The 21,531-nt window shown below is 39.3% G+C and overlaps 2 protein-coding genes across 7 annotated transcripts in view; both read right to left on the bottom strand.

Moving 5' to 3' along the window:
• LOC107569397 (V-type proton ATPase 116 kDa subunit a-like) overlaps positions 1-16,573 on the bottom strand; it is a 22,589-nt gene extending 6,016 nt beyond the window's left edge. For 4 of the 6 annotated variants that reach the window (XM_016255479.1, XM_016255482.1, XM_016255483.1 and 1 more), the window contains exons 1-14: positions 15,893-16,568; positions 14,100-14,178; positions 13,629-13,726; positions 7,528-7,665; positions 6,294-6,391; positions 6,030-6,156; positions 5,721-5,803; positions 3,920-4,013; positions 3,526-3,738; positions 2,521-2,671; positions 1,837-1,976; positions 1,050-1,207; positions 708-798; positions 459-577 (exon numbers count right to left, since the gene is read on the bottom strand). In XM_016255479.1, the coding sequence (XP_016110965.1) occupies positions 459-577; positions 708-798; positions 1,050-1,207; positions 1,837-1,976; positions 2,521-2,671; positions 3,526-3,738; positions 3,920-4,013; positions 5,721-5,803; positions 6,030-6,156; positions 6,294-6,391; positions 7,528-7,665; positions 13,629-13,726; positions 14,100-14,178; positions 15,893-16,003 (1,700 nt within the window). In that variant the 5' untranslated portion in view covers positions 16,004-16,568. Of the gene's footprint in view, positions 1-458; positions 578-707; positions 799-1,049; positions 1,208-1,836; positions 1,977-2,520; positions 2,672-3,525; positions 3,739-3,919; positions 4,014-5,720; positions 5,804-6,029; positions 6,157-6,293; positions 6,392-7,527; positions 7,666-13,628; positions 13,727-14,099; positions 14,179-15,892 lie in introns of all 6 variants that reach the window. The other 2 variants (XM_016255481.1, XM_016255480.1) reach the window with 2 other exon arrangements.
• Positions 16,534-21,476, bottom strand: LOC107569388 (NF-kappa-B inhibitor-like protein 1). The gene is made up of 5 exons (XM_016255465.1): positions 21,056-21,476; positions 20,887-20,978; positions 20,750-20,855; positions 17,045-17,107; positions 16,534-16,637 (listed from the first exon to the last, which is right to left on the bottom strand). Exons 1-5 carry the CDS (start codon positions 21,327-21,329, stop codon positions 16,534-16,536), a joined length of 639 nt encoding a protein of 212 aa, XP_016110951.1. The 5' UTR covers positions 21,330-21,476.
• Positions 21,477-21,531: the final 55 nt, after the last annotated feature.

Here is a 21,531-nt window from a genome sequence, read left to right as displayed (position 1 = left end):
GTTCTGTAATCAGCGGTAAATCTCCATCACGTGCGTGCTTTCACATTGAGCAGCATTAACTACACAGAGCCGTTGTTCACTGACCAGCTGCGCAAAAGCACGTTCATATTCGCGCGATTTGGTTTTGCGCACGTCAGTGAACAACGGCTCTGTGTAGTTAATGCTGCTGCTCAATGTGAAAGCACGCACGTGATGGAGATTTACCGCTGATTACAGAACCGGCTTTACTGATAAGATGCACGTTAAACATCGCATGCGATTTATCGTGCAGCCCTAATAAAAACTATACTATTGAAAAAACTAAAACAGTATCTCAATAATACTAAAATAACACTGCCTTGTGATCCTCAGACCCGTTTGAAAACCTTGTGCTAAATCACTTATTCGTGTAATAATTATTAATTGATCCTTTACTATTACACGCATACCAAGACATAAATAATCTGATGCTCACTCACAAGTGGTTGAAGACACTGAGCACCACCCCAAAGCTCATGTGGATGACTCCAATGATCACAGACATCTTCATCTTGTAGGAGTTGAGGAAAGTCAGGCGATTCACGGCCATGTTCCAAATCTACAGGTCAATCGAACACCACAAATTAAGAGCTCTGAAACCAATATCAGTGAATTACTCTGAGCCGTAATGTATTATTTCAGCATGTGGCTTCCACCCATTCATAAATCTTCAGAGAGAGTGTACTCACTGGATCAATGCCCAGTGGATAAGGTCCAGAGAAAACACCGGAAACGTTGGGATCCAAGGTGAGTAAAGCATTTGTCTGTAGAGTTTCATTTCTGTGTCAGAGTAAGGAAAGCGTGCAATGATTTGTATGATTATTGTACACGGATCCTTAAATGAAATAAAAATGGAAATATAGCTGCAAGCTGAAATGACGGGCCCAAACACTATGACGGGGAAGCAATGGCATTTAAATAGGTAAATATAAAAGGATTGAAAAAATTATTTTTTAGTGCCACACTTCCTGCTGCAAGCTGGTGGCGCTATATCAGTGCTTGGGCCCTAAAAAGTGCGTTTTGTGTCTTACGTCCACTCCTGCTTGGTGAACATGGCCTTGACGCTCCAGGCTGAGCCAAAGATGTTGAGGGATTTGGAGAAACAGTCATTATAAATGAGTCCAGTGTATATGGAGAATAATCCCATCATCAGTATGATGTATCGCCCATCAAAAAAGGTCGTCCAGACCTGAACAGAGACAAACATTTAATTGTAAACAACAAAAGACACATTTGTACTGGCATCGCCTGTATTATTACAACAACTCAATGCATGTTAGCAGGGCCTAAAACTAACTTTTTGCCAGACCTGCCAATGGTCGGTGACTTAAGGAAATTTACAGGCCAGAAATATTTTTTACCAGCCACGGAAAAAAAGCTGTTCATGTTCACTTAAGAACCAATTACTTTACTATGATACTCACTGAGATGGGCATTTTTCTCCGTTCAAGAGCAGGAAGGAAGCAGAGCTCAAGACGCAGCTTTCAGGCCGGGGCTTCGGATGTTTCGTGTGTTCTAGCTCTTGAATATTTACATTGCAAAGGCTTACACTTTTGTGATGAAGCAGCACTGACCCGTCAACTGTACGGAGTGTTGTTCACATTTGTTCACGTTTATGTTCTCACAACATTGCACTGTTAGAATTTATAAAAATGTTACCGGCCATCTGGCGACTGACACGGTTTCATATACTCGCCAAAGCTGATTTTTACTCACATTTGGCACTTGGCGAGTGTTAATTTTAGGCATGGGTGCCAAACAATAGACCAAAGCTAATTGCAATTACTTTCAATAATTAAATTTAGTTACAACTCTGACCTGATTTCCTGGTCGTCTCCGCTTGTGGTCCTTCTCAGTCAACACCATCCACAAAGCAAAGAGCGTCATGACTGAACCATGACCAAGATCTCCAAACATCACCGCAAACAGGAAGGGAAAGGTAATAATGGTATAAGGAGCTGTGAGGGAAGGAAATAAAAAAAACACATTAACAATCTGAAAATTCTTAATATTAAGCAGTAAAACCATTTTCAAAATTGATAATAATAATAATAATAAATGACTTGAGCATAAAATCATCATATTATAATGATTTCTGAAGGATCATGTGACACTGAAGACTGGAGTAATGGAGCTTTAAATCACAGGAATAAATCACATGAAAACATATTCGAAAAAAAGTTCTTTTAAATTCGAATAATATTTCACAATATCTGTTTTTACTGTATTTTTAAATGGTAGTGTATGGCGAACCATATGGAGCCTGACGGCCACTAGTCACTATATGCTTTTACTGTACTGAAAAGAGCAGCATGAACATTCTTCAAATTATCTTTTTTTTTGTGCTCCACAGATGAAAGTCTTACAGTTTTGGAACAACATGTGGGTGAGCAAATGATGACAGAATTTTCTTTTTTGGGTGAACTATTGCTTTACTTCCCAGTGTAAGCCATGCAGCTTCTCAATTAAGGTTGTAAATAATAGTTGGTGTTCTGCACTCACCCGGGCTGGCCTCCCTATAGTCGCCCACTCCATACGCTTCCACTATACTCTGGAAGCCTGAGGTAAACTTGTTGCTCCTCAAAAGTGTCGGCGGAGTGTCACTGCTTGGGATACGGTTCACGAAGGAAGGGACAGTGGCATCACCTTTTCTCTATTAAAGAAAATTAAAGGAATAAATCTCCCAAAAATGAAAATTTGCTTAAAAAAATTAACTCGCCCTCGGGCCATATTTGGAGAAATGTAGCATTACATCACTTGCTCAGCAATGGATCCTCTGCAGTGAATGGGTGCCGTCAGAATGAGAGTCCAAACAGCTGATAAAAGCATCACAATAATCCACAGAGGATCCATACCACTCCAGTCCATCAATTATCTTAGGAAGTGAAAAGCTGTATTTTTGTAAGAAACAAATCCATCATAAAGACATTTTTGCTTTAAACCGTTGCTTCTTGTCAAAATATCCAGTCCATAATCCATAATAATGCTTCCTCCAGTGGAAAAGTCCATCCCCTGTTGTCCTCTCACATCAAAGTCCACCAACATATTTCTCTCCTGATTCAGACGAGACGCCTTTTTCAACTAAGAAAGCAAAATTATAGAGGACTTGCTGGAAGCAACGTTTTGAAGTTAATAGACATTCACTGATGGACTGGAGTGGTGTGGATTACTTGTGGATTGTCGTGATGTTTTTATCAGCTGTCTGGACTCTCATTCTGACGGCACCCATTCACTGCAGAGGATTCACTGGTGAACAAGTGATGTAATGCAACATTTCTCCAAATCTGTTTCTGATGAAGAAAGAAATTCTTCTACATCTTAGATGGCCTGAGGGCAAGTACATTTCATTTTTGGGTGAACTATTCTTCTTAAAGATGCTACAGTTACAGCACTTATCTCAGATTGTGTAATTGTCTAATAGGCACATTAAAACTTCTTAATTGCTTCTCATACGTCAACAGGTTGGATAAAAGCAGACTACCGTGGCATGAGAACTATTTTACTCACTGAGCCCTCCTCCAAAGTCCGCCTCAGGTTCGCCAGGTCGCTGACCGGACACCACACTTCAGCGATGAGACACTTGTTGGTGACGTCAAAGCTGCAGAGGTTAAGGATGTGATATATGGCTTTCATCTTCTTCACTTGCAGCACCCATGAGTGCGCTGACTCGGACGCCTTATGCAAGACCTGCTTCAAGTAATCCTCAGTGCGGTGCAAAACCTAATGCGCAAAGATCGCTTCATTAATGCTTTAATTATGAAATAGCAGGATCAAATAATTATGCCAGTCCTCCAGTGAATGCGGTAACGTCAGCATTATTTTGAAGAGGACAAACCAACAGCATCCAATAATCAAACCCCTAAGGAGACCCTGAAGACAACCGGGAAAGCAGAAGACGTACATTTTGTAAGTCATGGATGCGTGTCCTCAAGCTGTCCATCACATCGGCCCTTTCCTCATCTGTTTCAGGGTGGGGGTAGAGATGACAGTGGTAACTGTGAAAATCATAAAGCAAAATCCCATGTGCTGGAGACAGACTTAGGGACAGAACACGTATTCCATCTGCAAAATACTTTCATTTTTCTCAATAATGGTTAGTGGGAATATACTTCAAAACGCTCTCTTTGGCCATTCCATAGCACCTTACTGTTTCCAGTGTTTCATGCGATAAGCCATAAGCCGCCATATAATCGTGAGTCATTTCATAAATTTTTGGTTCATTGACAAATTGGGTCAGTGTTCATGATGCAGAAAAGATCCTGGACATAACTTAAAAACACATGTGCCAAGTTATTATTTTTCAAGAAAAGTTTTAAATTAAATAAAATTAAATTTAAATAAAAAATACAGAAAAATAAATCTAAAAATGTCAAATAAAAAAAATAGGTATTTTCTTTATAATAAAAATAATTAAAAATGTAAACGATATTTGACTGATATGATATTTTACAACCTGAACTAACCTTGCCTTGCCATAAAAATTATCTGATATTTTAAGAGACTTTTGACCTGTTTTCTTCTGCATGTTGGTTGAACTTGCACCACATGACTTGTTTTTTAGCAGACAAAAGTTTTTTAAATATAAACAAACAAATCAGATTTGTTTTTTCTTCTTCTTCTAAGAAACAATAATGAAAGATTATGCCAAGCAACAGGCATTTTTCTTCATTATAATATCAGGACAGTTGAATCACCATAAAATTTCATACTCGATGCCACAAAAAAAAATCAAAATTAATTTTAATTCAGAAATTTAAAACATGTTCTTATCAGAAGATCTGAATTCTAGTCGTTGCATATAAGACTGCATTTTTAGTATATTTTTTAATAAACTCAGTGTAACCCCGCACCCAGATATCACCTTTTATTTGCCAGTAAAAGTCGCCAAAATGTGAGAGAGAGAGAGAGAGAGAGAGAGAGAGAGGGTCACAAACACATACCAGCTTCATCACTGTGTCTGTCGCGACTCTGTTCCCCTTTCGGGCTCGGTCTTTACATTTATTTTGAAAGATGAAGCTCGCGATTATGGTAAGGGGCGTTACATTTCCGACAAGTGCTTGCGGTGTTCGGCCAATCACAATGCACTGGGTCAGCTGGCCAATCAGAGCAGACTGCGCTTGTCGGAAGGAGGGACTTTGTAGAAAACTAAGCGTTTGAGAGAGGTGGGACATAGAGGACCTAAAATAATATACAGTATTTGAAAAATTATGTTTTTTGAACATTAAAGCATGTCAACATATTCTGTTACACCAAATACACAAAATAATGATCTTTAAAAAAAGCATCATATGACCCCTTTAAAGAAAAAGTGTATTGAAATCACTATACGAGTTTAATTTGAATATAATTTAGAACTAAATTGATAAATCCTCCAATGCTTTAATGTTTTTAATAACATCATTTTTTAAAAATAATTACTTAAATGTAATTACTCAATTAAAATGAATTGTTTAATTGACAGGCCTAACATGTTTAGTATCGTGTTAAATATTATATTAATGCCAAGTTAAATATAAATGTGAATAAAAATAGACAAAAAAAGGTGCATTCTTGCATTCAAACTTACATTCTGCCTGATTTATGTGTACAAAGGCCAACAACTAACAAATAGTGCAGAAAATATGCACAAACGTGAATGTGTCTGAACGGCCCTAAAAACTTAAAATAAAAAGAATCCAGTATCCATTAAGGTCTTCACTCACCAGTCACAAATTTTTTGAACCTTCTGCCCAATCTGGTCGCCCCAAAAGGAGATGAGGAACACAACATTCTTATTGATCTCCCCCTGAAGCACATAAAGACGAGCCTCCGTAAACAAACAGAATCATCACTCTGAATACATTAGCACACTGTAGCTGCGACAGACGGGTATGATCTAAAACTGTGAAACAAACACAGAGGCATGTTCACACCATGCAGCATATTCTGTTAAACCAAGCCATTTGAATATAACTACAGCCATTAAAAAGCACTTTGTTGGTGGATCTCATTTACAAACAAAGTGTGCATACCGTGTCAAGATCAGCCAGGCTCTCGTCCACTTCTGCGTAGCTGAGGATGGTGTAACCCTTACAGACCCGCCAGAGCATGCGCTCAAACGCCTCCACCTTCACCCGCTGAATCAACCCTGAGATAAACCTGAAACACAAACATCACGCGCACGTAAAACACAAGGCCCCATCACAGCGGTGTGGATGTAGACTGAGACACACTGATCTGTTTAAAAGACGTAAGATCTCCGCAGTGTGTGGAGTGAGAGCCTCTTTGTGACTCACCCGAGTTTGGCGCCCAGTCTCTGCATGCTGGTGCAGCCTGTCACTGATTCAGTCTCCAGAGACGGGAACTCTTCATACTGAGGGCCCAGGGCTTCATGCTAAACACACACATCCACATTCACATAATCAATTAAGATTTAACAAATATCTGAGAGCTACAGATAGTAATCATCTCCCTAAAACAGAAGGTTTATTTTAACATTACTTATTAATATGTGATTGACGAATATACAAGCTAAATCAATTAATCAGCCGCAATTTGGCCATTTTAAATTATTAGTATTAGCTGATAAATGTGTCCGTTTGACTGATAAAAAAATGGATGATTGTGTTCATTACACAATGTAACAATATATATTAAATGTAATATATTTATACATATCTAAATTCAAATAAGAACAATAAAGTTTATAAGAAAAATATAATAAAATGAAAAAATATATCTTTTTTATTTTTTTTTAATGTTAAAGATCTCGGTTATTTTAATTTGCTTTTAAATTGTATTAGATCATATTTTATTGGATTTTGTCAAATATTACAGAAAATATTGTGTAAAACAAATCATTTTAGTTACTTATTAAAATGTGTTAAGCAATTTTGTGCATCTCACACTTTTAATAAACTGTATTATATAATAAGACAAAAATAGTTTGTTTATTTTAAAAATGCTAGCAATTTTTGTTCAAGTCATTTGTTTTCAAATTGTATTATATTACATTTTAGTACATTTTGTAAAATATAAAAGAAATCATTGTTTTACACAATATGCGTTATTAAAATAATAAAGTTCCAAATTTATAATTAAGTTCTACATTTTAGCAATTTTTCTTCAGCTCATTGCTTTTAAATTTTATTATATCAAATATTTGAGAAAATACTAAATAAAAATGTCATTTTTAATTATTTATTAAAATAATTTTGCCAATTTTACATTTCAGATATTTATAAGATATCTGGCATGCTACTTTATAGATAATGGAACCACCACTGGTTAGCCCTCACATTTGTACATAAAAGAAAGCTAACTGTGGCAAATAAGACAAAGATAGGATTTGATCCAAGCTGATCTGGTCACAGTAAATTAGGCTTGTATGTTTCTCCATCATAAACATCATAAATGTCATGTGACTCTCAGAGTACCAAAGCTTTGCTGTGTCTGCTCATGATACTCTCACAATGACAGTAGTTTAAGTCACTAAACCAGTCACATTAATGCTGGGGAATGGCAGCTCACCCTGGAGCGGCTGTGCATGAACGTGTGTGTGATTCTCAGCATGTGCGTGTACTCCGTCAGTTCCAGCAGGTTCCGCTGGAGCTTCTCTTTATTCTTGGCCACCTCACTGAGCTCCACCTCCAGCCTCTGCAGTTGCTCCTGACAACAGCCCATGACCTTCCATCAGTGATGTTAAAACATATCACACTTACACATTCAATATTTATAAATGCCTTCAAAACGAGACACACAATAGTCAATAAAACTCATAATTACCCAAAACAATACTTAACATTAAAAATGCCATGAGGTATCATGAGTGTACTACTATGAAGCACACAGCAGAAAGCCACACATGATGAATACACCATGCATAATCAATTCCCCCATTCACAGAAAGCTTTCTCTCCAACATTGTACACAATCAATCACTCTAGCCAACTTGACACGGGCAATTACCAGCTTGGGTCTTGACACGGAGAACTGCAGCTCTCATATACAATCAATTACCAGAAACCACAGAGCACATGGCCATTAAGCCATACACACTGTAATGGAATAAAACTGCATGGGAGGGAATTTTCTTCTCGTTTAGGGGTCTATAATCTTCAATACCCTTTACACATAAACATCTGCTATGTGATGTAATACTTGCTGTAATTTTTCAAGGAGCATCACATTAGAGAAACTTACACTCACAATAAAAAGGTGTGAAATGTCGGTAAAATTTGCACCCACAATAAAAACGTCCATTGTCAATAGTGTAGCGATGTCCAAATTTAAAGCCAAATTTAACTTGTGAAAACTGTGTAGAGAAATGCTTCGCCCTTATGTGAACTTGCACAGATTCGTATTGAAATTACTAGATTTTGTCTATAAAATTCCGTAAAGCAACATAAACAGTACTCTGCTGCTCTACATTTACTGTTGTTGTTGCAGAAAAGTTCCACTATCAATTGTCAATAATGTAGCGATGTATGAAGCGCAACCCACACAGAAATCACTTTCAAATCAGGCAGCTTTCTGCTGCTCAATGCGGCAAATTTGTGTGAAAAACCTACGAAATCTGTGCAGGGAAATGTTTTGTCCTTGCGTACACTTAACAAATGAATGGATTCTTATTCAAATGACTGTATTTCACCCATGAAATTTCTCAGAGCAACGGTAAATGTGACCACAACTTTACACATGATCACATTAACACAATTTTGTTAAAATTTCAATAGTCAATAGAATAGACCTTATGTAGCCACGCCCCTTTTCTGTGCTTGTTGTCTTCCTGTTTGTATTTCAGCCTGCATGACCGGTGTCTGAAGCACGTGTGAAACAATGCCAATCTATTGACCCACCTGGCCCATGGCGTCATAGGCGGGATGCCCGGAAGTATAAAAGGGCACCTGCTGAATACGTCATCCACTTTAGCTGTCTGAAGGAGACATAGACAGGCAGGCCGAAGGCATGGCAAGGGGGCGCAGTGTCTCGTTCCCTCTCGGGGGAACCATGGTTACATGCGTAACTCGAGACGGTCCCCTTCTAGGGAACTTAACGCCTAGGGGGCGCATTGGGGAACGAAATCCAATCACGCCATGCCGAGGCGCATGCCTGTCCACCTGGTAGGAGAGCACCAAGGAAGCGACAGACACAAACAAAGCCTTTCCTCAGAAAGGGGCCATGCCACTGACGCCACGGGCCGCTCACGCAACTTGGCAGAAACGGGGGAACCCAAATAGATCAAGGGGAACATCCCATCCAAGTTAAGAACACAGCTATCCTCAGAAAGCTATGCTATGTGAGCAGAACTAGCCTGGATACACAAGACCACTGAGGAGGCCAACTAGAAAGCCACTAGAGGAGCTCAAAAGATGCTACTTAAATCCCAGGTAAAGAGAGTAGCTGCTGAGCTAGAACACAGCTATCCTCAGATAGCTATGGCCCTACGGTCTTATGAAGGCTTGTGGACCAGAATAACATAGCCAAGATAGCCTTCCTACGGAGCTGCCCAGACCACAGAGAGTGGGCCATCTACTTACTACCCTAGCAGGGGAGATAGCACTGTCTAGCAAGGGCTCAAAGAGACCGCTACTTAAAGACCCTAAAAAGGGGGGCAGTCACTGAGCTAGCACACAGATATCCTCAGATAGCTGTGCACCTAGGAAGGGCTACCAGAAGGGGGACCGTCTGAAACTTCCCAGACCACAAAGAGTGGGCTGTCTACTTGCAACCTTAGCAGGGGAGACAGCATTGTCTAGGTAAGGGCTCAAGGAGACCGCTACTTAAAAACCCTAAGAAGGGGAGCAATCACTGAGCTATCAACAGCTAGTCCCGCACGGCTACTAAATAACCAGGTAAACCCTCCTATGAGGCTGCCCAGACCATAAAGAGTGGGCTATCTACTTACAACCCTAGCAGGGGAGATAGGCTATCTAGGCGAGGGCTCAAGGAGACCACTACTTAAAGACACTAGGAAGGGGAGACAGCACTGTCCAGGTAAGGGCTCAAAACACTGCTACTTAAAACCCTAAGCAGGGGAGCAATCACTGAGCTAACACATAGCTATCCTCCGATAGCTAGGCTGTAGGTAAAGGGACCCCTCCATAAGAGGGCTCACCTCAACCACAATGGAACACAGCTAGCCTCAGACAGCTGTATTCAGGTAAGCCCAACCCGCCATACCAATGGCTGGAATATAACCACCCTCAGATGGCTATACCAAGGAGGTCCCCAATCCGTGTCAGAGCCTAGATAGCCTTCCTACACAGCTGCCCAGACCACATAAAGTGGGCTATCTACTTACTACCCTAGCGGAGATAGCACTGTCTAGGCAAGGGCTCTAGGAAAGGGGACCACTCCATGAGAGTGCTCACCACAACTGCAGTATTGCACAGCTAGCCTCAGATAGCTCTATTCAGGTAAGCCCGTCCTGCCATCACAGTGGCCAGAATATAACCACCCTCAGATGGCTATACTAAGGAGGACCCCAAACCGTGTCAGTCCCAAGTAAACAATACACAGCTAGCATAGATAGCCTTCCTGCAGAGTTGCCCAGACCACAGAGAGTGGGCTATCTACCCACTATCCTAGCAGGGGAGATAGCACTGTCTAGGCAAGGGCTCAAAGAGACCGCCACTTAAAAACCCTAGGAAGGGGAGCAGCCACTGAGCTAGCACACAGATCCTCAGATAGCTATGTACCTGGGAAGGGCTACCAGAAGGGGAACCGACTGAAACTATCCAGACCAAAAAATGTGAGCTGTCTACTTATAATCAAAGAGGGGAGACAGCAATGTTTAGGTAAGGGCTCAAGAGACCCCTACTTAAAACCCTAAGCAGGGGAGCGATCACTGAGCTAGCACATAACTATCCTCAGGAAAAAGGGCAGGCTCTAGGAAAAAGGGGCCCACTCCATGAGCGGGCTCACCACAATTGCAGTAGAACACAGCTAGCCACAGACAGCTGTATTCAAATAAGCCTGTCCTGCCAAAAACAATGGCTGGAATACAACCACCCTCAGAAAGCTATATTAAGGAGGTCCCCAATCCGTGTCAGTCCCACAGTAGGCTAGCAAAGCACCGTGCTATTGACCAAGATCTCAGAAGAAGGAGATCCAGACCATCAGTAAATGATTCACTAAAGAGTGAACACAAACATCATAGTCCGAGATCAAGCCTGATGTAAGCAGTAACCATCGCACAAGAGAGCTGGACACAGCTATCCTCGAATAGCAGTTCTCTCAGATAAGGCTGAAGATTGCCCAGGCCACGGAAGTGGGCCATCTATTTAAAACCCCGAAGGGGAGACAGCACAGTCCAGGCAAGGGGCTCACAGAGACCACAATCTAAAAACCCTAAAAGGGAAGCGGTCTCCGTGCTGGAACACAGCTATCCTCGAATAGCAGATTCCTAAACCTAGTTATCAAATCTAGGCTAGAATATATCTGCCCTCAGACCGCCATATTCCAGTGCAAAAAGATATTCCCCATAACCACTCTAGGTGCTGAAAACCCTGCTCGCAAGCCTCTGTCCACAGGATATTTAAATATATTCACAACCAGCGAGGCTCTCCACACACATTAACATGCATATTAGAGAGGCACAGCCGAGCTGAATATAGCTCCGCCCACGATCTCGCAGGATCAGGGCTGAAATGACTCTGTGCATACACTTCATCGTCATAACAACCCAACAATATCCGTGGGATCTGACAACCATATAGAGAGGGTGTGCGGATGCCGCAGATCAAAGAATTGACCGCTAGTTGAGATAACTGTGCCTTGGCAATGGCAGAACCGGGTCGTGAGACACAAACGTTCTGCTCCGTATCCCTCAGGAATAGGAACAAATGCGAGCGGAGCCTAGACATCGTGACTCATCACAATGAGTGCGTAAGTCTGAATGCGCGTGCTCTTTCGCCGAGACAAACGCGAAAGCAGAACATGCCCTCGAGTGTTAGAATCCAAACATGGAGGCACACATTCCCCAAGTCGCTGCTTGACTCGAGCGCTATTCGTGGGATCCGATAACCCAAAAAGGGCATCTCAACCCTCTCGAATCCCGTGATCCGAATATTCGCCATGCCTCGGCAACAGTGGGACCCGAACCGCGAGACACAAATGCTCGTCACTCATCTCTCGAGAAGAGGGACAAACGCGAATGGAGCTTCTCATTGGATGACACTCACAATGAGCGCGTTCAGAGCCCTCGAGCACTGAACGCGCAAGGTCCTGACCAAAAACAGATGACAGATAGATCGTGCGCATCCTCATGTGCCAGAAACCTCTGGAACGGAGGCACACACTTTCCACACCGCTCACCTGCCTTGGTCTCTCACACGCACTTCAAACAGACAGCTCCTGAAGACAGCAAAGAGGATGACGTATTCAGCAGGTGCCCTTTTATACTTCCGAGCATCCCGCCTATGACGTCATGGGCCAGGTGGGCCAATAGATTGGCGTTGTTTCACACGTGCTTCAGACACCGGTCATGTAGGCTGCATTCCCCAATGTGCCCCCTAGGGGGCGCAGCATTGAAAGTTCAGCGTTGAACTTTCGTTAACTCTACAATAAATACATCCACTTCGGCAGCAAATTACTTTTCAACAGTGATGCTATAGAGCTACAGTAAAAACAGAAGTTCAAAGACAAAACTCTGGTTTCTCAGACGCATGAGGTTTATAGTGTTGCAATCATAGACTGTATAAAAACATGGACGTAGTGTCTGTGACGTCACCCGTAGATTTCTGAAGAGCGTTTTTTAAACTCAAAGTGGGCGGAGCGGGCCGTCGCCATCTTGGCAGCGCGTCACCGTGCGTCACTCCCGGATAATCGAAAATGGACAAAGAGGCGGGAGCTGATTGCTGAAGTGGGCCCACCTAGCTCGACGGTGGTGACAGCAGCGGCAATCCACCTGTCACTCAAGTGGCCACTCCCTTAATTATGCAGAACTTTAAGGCTTAATATAATTTAAATGGATGAGTTATAAAAAAAATCCCCCCCCTCACAGTTGTCATGAAGGGCAAAATTAGCTATATAGACCAAAATCATTTTTTGAACCAGGCTGTAAACATGTTTTTTTCTGCTGTAAAGTTGGGCATTTTAAAATGGGGAGTCTATGGGATTGAGAGAGTCTCTAGCGGCCAGTTGATGAATTACAGTTTAAGTCACTTGTTGGCTTCACGAGAGAGAGCGGGAGGTTGCCGCTTGGTTGCAATGTATGAAGCACAACACACACAGAAGTGTGTGACCAACTTGAACCCACTGCGAAATCTCTGTGGGGAAATCTTTCACCCCTCACACTAAATTCTTGTTTGTGTGAATCCCTTTTGGAATTCCTGGATTTTGCCAGTGAAAATCCGCTAAAACACAGTAAATGTAACTGTGTCTATAATGCTGTAACACTGAGTGTCCTGGGTGGTTTCCAGCTGATGGTGTTCTGAGTGCTTGTTAGGCTGTTTCTAGAAGGTTGCTACGGTGTTATATGGTGCTATGGTATGGATTAATTTAAAATTATCATATTTAATTTTCATTAAAGAGAACTCAGACACTATTTATGGGAACTAGAAAAAGCCTGTTTGGCACACTGACCTTGTCTATTAAAGCAGCTAATGTCAGTACATCTCAGCACCTACCATGATCTCCAAGACATTTTTGGGTGCAGGAGCAACAGGAGGGATTTCAGCCTCTGGCACTGCAAGATTAGCCTTCCTGATTTCCCTCAGCAGATACCCTACAGGTGATGGAAACAAAGAACTTGAGTTTTAAGCACTGATCCAAGAACACACAAAAACATTCACTGTTTTATTAGATAAACATTATGCAATCACATCAAAAAAGCCAAATTCTGAACAAAGTCTGTTCTAATGTACAAAAATAGTATATTCTGTGCTTTGATCTTTTGATTCTCACTTTATGGCCTGTGCAAAACACTTTTAAGACTAAAACAGAAATATATTGCAAAAAAAATATTTTTTTTCTTGATTTCTTAAAAAATACATAAATAATAGTACCATTAAAGACAGATTTAGAATTTCAAATATCCTCAGCAGGAGAGGTTTAGGCTTGACCTCAAATTTACAGAATGTTTAATAAAGATCTCTTACCCAGAATCCTCTCCATCTCCTCACATCTCTTGATCTCACTGACGAAGCGGCGCTGGAAGGAGCTCACGCTGGGGTTGAGCTGGAACAGGTCATCAGAGTATGACATATGTTTGACACAACAACATATTAAAATCTAGAGGCAACAATACAAGGCTTTGGCCATTACATTAATCAGATGATATTTAGTCATTGTTGAGATTTCAGCATTGCATAATAATCGGGTCGGCTTGGATAAATTAATCGGGTCCGCTTGGGTTCATTTCCTCATGTAAAATTCAACATAAAATCATCATAAAACTGGTTTACATGACCCATGCACTCTATTTCAATTCTTCTGAAATCATATGATAATTTTGTCTTCCACGCCAGTGAGGTGTTAGTCAACCAGATCCAGATCAGTGAGCTGAACCTGAGAACAGGATCAGATAGATATGTGAACGAATCATTCAGACCAGTTTTGAACCGCATCAGTGAATTAGTTGAAAAGATCAGACTCGAAAGAATGATTACTTCAGATATTAAACAAGATAAGCTAAGATGTTCACTGCATAATATCTTACATGTTGGAATGTTTCCTCACACAAAGCTATCAGAAGATTAATATGTACTTTAATTTTTTTTTACATTTATCTATCTATTTATTATAGCCCCAATTCTCATTCACTTGACCATACTGAATAAGTTTTTTTTTTATTGTATTGTACAGAGGAAAATAAGCCATATGAGTTTAGATCAACATGAAGATGAGTAATAATTCATTTTTGGAATGAAAAAATTCTCAAGTTATTAAACAATCAAAATGGACACTTTAAGTCAAAATTCATACAAATGCATAAGGGAAAGTGTATATCTTAGGACCAGTGTTATTTTAGTATTATTTACATAATATTATCAGTATTTTTATGAGCTTTTATTTGCAATTTTAGTTGATGTTTTACTAATTTTGTTATGTGCTTTTTCAATATTTAATATTCAATATTTCTAAATAATTTTGGTTTATATTTATTTCAGTTTTAGTGTAGGTAACTAGTGCTTGAACAAACTTTTTTTGTTATTATTATTTCAGTGAGTTGCCAATGCAACATTTCTAATTTTCATTAAAGCTTTTCAACTCATATTTATATTTTATTTTATTCTAGGTTCACTAAAGTTGATAATGATTTTTAATAGTTTTAGTTAACAACAACAGCATTGCTTAGGACCTGTTGACTGATCACCATTATGCATTCATTTAAAATGTAACAAGCGGCATGCATAATAAAAGAACTAGCAAAATTTCATTTTATTCCCCAAAAAATTCGATTACTGACGCCAACCTAACAGTAGGTCACACGCAACCAACACAGGGCCTACATGAAGTTGTTAATGAGTGTCAAACAACCTCAGGGTGAATAGAAAACACGGGCTTTTAAGCAGACTTTTGCTTTTTTGCAAGCAATTGATCCAGCTCAGCGTTAACCAGGACATCAGCCTCACTGTGTGACCAGGCCAAAATGTGCACACTTCAACATGCATTTAATTAAATCCGTTTCACACCTATAAGCGACACTTTCCATGCAGCAAAGCAGCATGGGTTGCCAAGTAATGCCGATAATTTACGGTCAATTTATTCCAATCTGTCTGTTCTGAGAATTCAGGCTGTGGCTCAAAATCTACATAGACAGCATTTTGGGGGCATCAGGTGCACGCAGCATCGCTGATTCGGAACGCGCCTGTGATGTCCCAGAAATGCTGTCTAGCTAGGTAGCTCACTAGGACTTGATACACACCCGGTGAGGCCAAACCAAACTTACATCTCGAAATTCGACCAGTCCCATCTCTCCGAGTTCGCTGATGCAGTCGTACGCCGAACCGGACTGCAGGAACAGCTGCGCCAAGCACATCTCCTCACTCCGAAAGCCCATCTCCTCTCTCCTCTCTCAGCCACCTGGATCCCTCAGTCCGCCTCTGGCCTTTGCGATTCACTTTAATACTACAGCACGACCAACCTGCCGCGAGCGTCAAGTGTTCAACACAAAAATTCAATCTCAATGCATTTCCGTTTGACTAAAAGATGATGCTCGTTAGCGCGCATTCTGAATTATTGAAGATTGTGATTGGGATGAGATTAAACTGTCCCGAAAATCATTAACCTAGAAAAGCTATTTTTAGCAACCTAGTGAATATTCTTAGCATTATCATGCAAATACTACAAATGAAACTGCAGATGTAACTCTGATGCAACACCGCGTCTTATCTAGCAGGCTGGACAATAATAATCGATAGGCGTCTGTACCTTTAATAGCCGTCTTGCCATTGAAACGACAGAAATAACGTAAGAGATTAAAGGCGATTGAAGGGAGGTTGCCAAACAAACAACTAAACGCTATCCAGCCTTAAAAACGTACGTATACAACGAAGTCTTGGCGTTTGAATGGATCGCATTATAAAAAGATCACTCCCGTGAAGCACAGACCTTGCCGGTGTGCAGATTGCGCCCATGGGTTGCCAGGTACTTTGCTGGCAAATCCCCCTTCTTCTTTTTAACACATTTTTTAACTTACAAAAAGAAATATTTGAAAAATAGTTCAAACATAGCATAAACATATGATATATATTAGTATATGATAATGTGCATTTATGAGAGACGACCGACCATTTAGCAAAATAGTTATCTTACTAAACACATTCACAACTTCATCTTTTCACTTTCTGCAATTAGCTTCCTTGTCTAATGGAGTGAGTGGTTTAAAAATGAAATATAATGACATTAATATAACTTAAATAAATGTATACCAATAAATGAAAATACGTGTATTTCTTACCTTATTTATTTCATTGTACTTTTATGTCAACATTTCTTCATGTATTTAATAATTTCATTGTTTTTTTTATTTGGTATACAACGAAGTCTTGGCGTTTGAATGGATCGCATTATAAAAAGATCACTCCCGTGAAGCACAGACCTTGCCGGTGTGCAGATTGCGCCCATGGGTTGCCAGGTACTTTGCTGGCAAATCCCCCTTCTTCTATTTAACACATTTTTTAACTTACAAAAAGAAATATTTGAAAAATAGTTCAAACATAGCATAAACATATGATATATATTAGTATATGATAATGTGCATTTATGAGAGACGACCGACCATTTAGCAAAATAGTTATCTTACTAAACACATTCACAACTTCACCTTTTCACTTTCTGCAATTAGCTTCCTTGTCTATGGAGTGAGTGATTTAAAAATGAAATATAATGACATTAATATAACTTAAATAAATGTATACCAATAAATGAAAATACGTGTATTTCTTACCTTATTTATTTCATTGTACTTTTATGTCAACATTTCTTCATGTATTTAATAATTTCATTGTTTTTTTTATTTTATTTAGTCTGTTAAATCACTCCATCTTCCATTAAGTGTGACTATATTTAATACAATTATGATGACTTAATTATGAAATGCCAGCATAATTTCAAACAACAAGAACCGTTATTCTACAAATCCATAACGAACCCATGGCTTGCAAATATTTTATCTGCTTCAGATCCACTCAGTCATTTTTGTATATGTTGCAGTGGCTGTAAATAAAATAAAGGTTCATTTAAAATTATATATGATTGCTATAAAATTGAGTAAGAAAATGTATGTAACAGATCTAATAACAATAATAATACCCTAAACTATAAATCCTAAATGTCTTTATTGCTAAGAAAACAAGTTTGTCTGGTAAGCGTTTTTCTGCAATCTGGCAACCACATCATCATTTAATATATTCTGTGCAGTTTTCTACCAGACCAGGGGCAGGCCATCTGCCTGTCCTTTGTTTAAATGCCTGAAAATTAGAAGATTTATAGGCCAAAACAAGACTTTGTTAACGGTTCTTAAATAATAAACACCAACTCGCAGTGAAATATAATATTTTCAACAGAACAAGTTACAGCAGATACAATCAGATTGTAATGGTCCTGATGTGACAGTGACGTCATATAACTCCCCCTCATCCTATATTTATGCTAGTACATTTATGTAGAGCACCATAAATTGACTTACTTTGGTTTTAGTTAAATGTTCTTCTCAAAGCAAATGCAGATACTCAGAAAAAGCCTAACTGTCATGAAAAAAAGAGCATCCAAAAGTAACGTTTCTTTATACTACATGCAGTATGTGCAACACGCCTGACAGGATTGATGAATGTAGCCCAGCCCTAATCACTTCACATCGCTTAAGAATACAAAAAAATAACAATAGAAATCATATTTTATAAAGGTGCATATGAAGATGATAAATTCACCATGTTTACTTAAAATCTCAGCAGTTATTTAGGCCATAATTATTCAGCTTACAAAACAGGTTGGGAACCCATCATCAAGTGGAGCATGAGAGTATCATGAATGTTAAAATGAATTTATACTCAGGGTTTTCAACCAACTCAGTAATTCTTCTTCTTATCATCTGATAATTAGTATAATAAGTTAAAACAAAAAGAGAGCAAAACCTCTGATTTATATAGGGCCGACTGCAACTACAGCAAAGAAAATATCAGAGAAGAGAGGCTTTAAGGTAAATTTAGATGTCCCCAAAAAATTTTTTTAACAATCTCGATTCTTAAATTAAACTGAGGGTTAGGAGCTCGCAGCTCCCTCCGACTCCTCTCATCCTCCTCCGTCTCCTTCCGCCGCTTCGACCTCTTCTGACCCGGAGAAGCTGCTTCCCTCTGTTCTTTGGCCCGTTGCTTGGCAAAATACTCCTGTCTGATCCGATCTGCCCAGTCTCCCTTTAAGGTAAATTTAGATGTCCCCAAAAAATTTTTTTAACAATCTCGATTCTTAAATTAAACTGAGGGTTAGGAGCTCGCAGCTCCCTCCGACTCCTCTCATCCTCCTCCGTCTCCTTCCGCCGCTTCGACCTCTTCTGACCCGGAGAAGCTGCTTCCCTCTGTTCTTTGGCCCGTTGCTTGGCAAAATACTCCCGTCTGATCCGATCTGCCCAGTCTCTGAAGTCTACCTCATCTTTATCATCCCATAAAAAGTCATTTGGAGCAAACAGGACATATTCATACAATATACTGTAGCCTCAGCTTTGGACGATACACTGACACTGATGCATATTGCTCACTTTATTGATCTGGCAAGCAGGAATCTGATTGCTGAATGCTGTAGTCAAGGGTCTGAATACATGAGACTACATAATGATCAATGGCACTCATTAAAAATAATAATAATTAAAGTAAGTAATTAAATAGTTAAAAATGTTGCTAATATTTGATAAATTTTATTAAAAAATACACAAAAAATGCAATTTATACATACATTGATTTGAATACACCTTGTCTACGATGAGCATGTTTTCTAATTTCTGTAATAAATTATATCTTATAGATCTCAATATAGATTATTTTATATATAGGATTATATATAATGAGGGCCATGAAGTTAAAAAAATATCAGGGAGAAGAAAAAAAGCTTCAAAATTGTTTATTACTGTTTCTTAGAAAAACAATTATTAAAACCGCTTCACTGCTTATTAATATTTGAAAATCTTCTGTCTACGAAATGTTATGTAGTGCAATGAAAAAAACAACACAAAACAGGAAGAGATATCATCGAGAGGACCGCTGTAGACATTTGTGACTTAATTTCAGCAGGATGTAAAATCTCAAGCAGTGTGAATCTCCAGAAACTTAATGAATAAATAGTAATAACTACTAATGGTAATTCATAATATTTGTTTACAATTTTTTTTAATTAAGTTTCATGTATAAAAACTAAAATATTGAACCAATTAAGATAATGTACACACACATGTATTTACAGTATAATGAAAATATGTATAATACGTTTTTTGGGGGGTTTTGAGTGGGTTTCGTCACCATTGTAACTTACGCTACACGGCTACCCTGCTCCAGAGCAGGTTTTATTAGAGTTAGAGATCGCAAACCAAAGCTGGACCAATCAGCTCTGAGCAAAATAACATATATCTAACGCAACAGTATAATGTATAGTATAGCAATAGTATAAAGTATACAATAGTACACATTCCCCTTTATCTCTCACTACAAATTAAAGTTTATAATGATCAAATTTTAGAGACAAATCTTTTGCTGCTAATTGTTTTTTATATTTACATTTTATAGATTATAATTATGTATAATTCATATAATATATCCATATAATTAATTATATGAGTTAACAATTAATATTAAAGTTAGCATTTAAATTTATAGGCTATAAATATAAATACAAGGTTCAGTAAATAAAGATTGTTCTTATTTTTTTGGCTCCTTGTGATATAAATTATTTAAATTCAGTTGATTCACTTGCATTGATATAGTCAGTAGCTGCCTTCACAAACTTCCATGTTGCATGTGATTGGCTGATTGCCGCATGCGTCACATTTTCAGGTTCACGCGCCTCACAAACTCAGGATCAAACCTGAGTTGACAGAGGATGTTTATACCGAGCGTTGTGCGACAGCTGATCCCGATCTAAACCGGGTTGGGTTTGTTAGGTTTTGTCAACTCAAAACTAACTCTGCAACTGTTGATGCAACGCTTCGTGCTACAGGCCACAGATCCATCTATGTATTATTTTACAATGGACTATAATGTTTAGAATAACCAGCTATTCCAAAAATATAATAATAATAGTGCAAAATGTTCAAGCTTACCATCATACTGTCCGAACGTCTCAAAAAACTCATCCTGGCATTCGCCTAACAGCTTCTCTCTCCATTGCTGCTCTGGATCAACATAGGATTCATTTTTGACGTTCCCCTGTTTCAGTTAAATTAATATGAAACATAACATGAATTTCAAGATGCATAACTCCTGCTTTATTAGAAATATCCATGGCTTCTGGACAGTTTTTTCGCAATGGCACCACCAGATCATCATAAGCTGCGAGGAATAAGGTGAACAGTATTAAAAACAGTTTAATCGGAGAAAGAGTTTGTTGATATTACACGGTCTCTTACCTCTTTTGCCATGTTTGAGGGCTCTTTTTGCGGCCTGATGTAGCGGTGTGTCTCCATTTCTGTCGGGTTGAAGGGGGTCTGCTCCGTGTTTCAGCAGCAGTCTGAGAACTGCATCATTCCCGTGCGAACAGGCAATGTGTAGGGGGCTTCTGTGCTTCTTCCCCTGCGTGAAGTTCAGCTCCAGGTCCTTGTGTTTACGAAGGAACGACTTTAACTTCATCAGGCTCCCCTCTTTCACATAGTGCAAAACTCTCCTCTGTTTTCTTTTCACCATCGGGACTCATTAGATGATATTCAGATATTAAATTCTAGACAACATTATGTATACATGTTTAATGCCCCATTTGTTCATGAGAAGTCCTTTCAATTGTTTAAACACGGACATAAACAGACGTTACACAACATCACTGCAGTACGTCTGCAAAATAATTCCGGAGGAAACTAATAGTTCAGTATTTGACACGCAGGTTTAAAGC

The sequence above is a fragment of the Sinocyclocheilus grahami genome, unplaced genomic scaffold (assembly GCF_001515645.1).
Source record: "Sinocyclocheilus grahami isolate Dianchi unplaced genomic scaffold, SAMN03320097.WGS_v1.1 scaffold1342.1, whole genome shotgun sequence".
Classification (NCBI taxonomy): Eukaryota; Metazoa; Chordata; class Actinopteri; order Cypriniformes; family Cyprinidae; genus Sinocyclocheilus; species Sinocyclocheilus grahami.
Note: the sequence above shows the minus strand (reverse complement) of the source record. Positions and strands in the feature narration are given on the sequence as shown.

Excerpts from the sequence above, each read along its gene's own strand:
- LOC107569388 (XM_016255465.1), bottom strand. The coding sequence starts at position 21,329 with ATGGTGAAAAGAAAACAGAGGAGAGTTTTGCACTATGTGAAAGAGGGG. Across the intron at positions 20,979-21,055 it reads CCTCAAACATGGCAAAAGAG|CTTATGATGATCTGGTGGTG; the intron begins GTAAGAGACCGT and ends TATTCCTCGCAG. Across the intron at positions 17,108-20,749 it reads GACGTTCGGACAGTATGATG|AAGAAGGGGGATTTGCCAGC; the intron begins GTAAGCTTGAAC and ends TGTGTTAAATAG.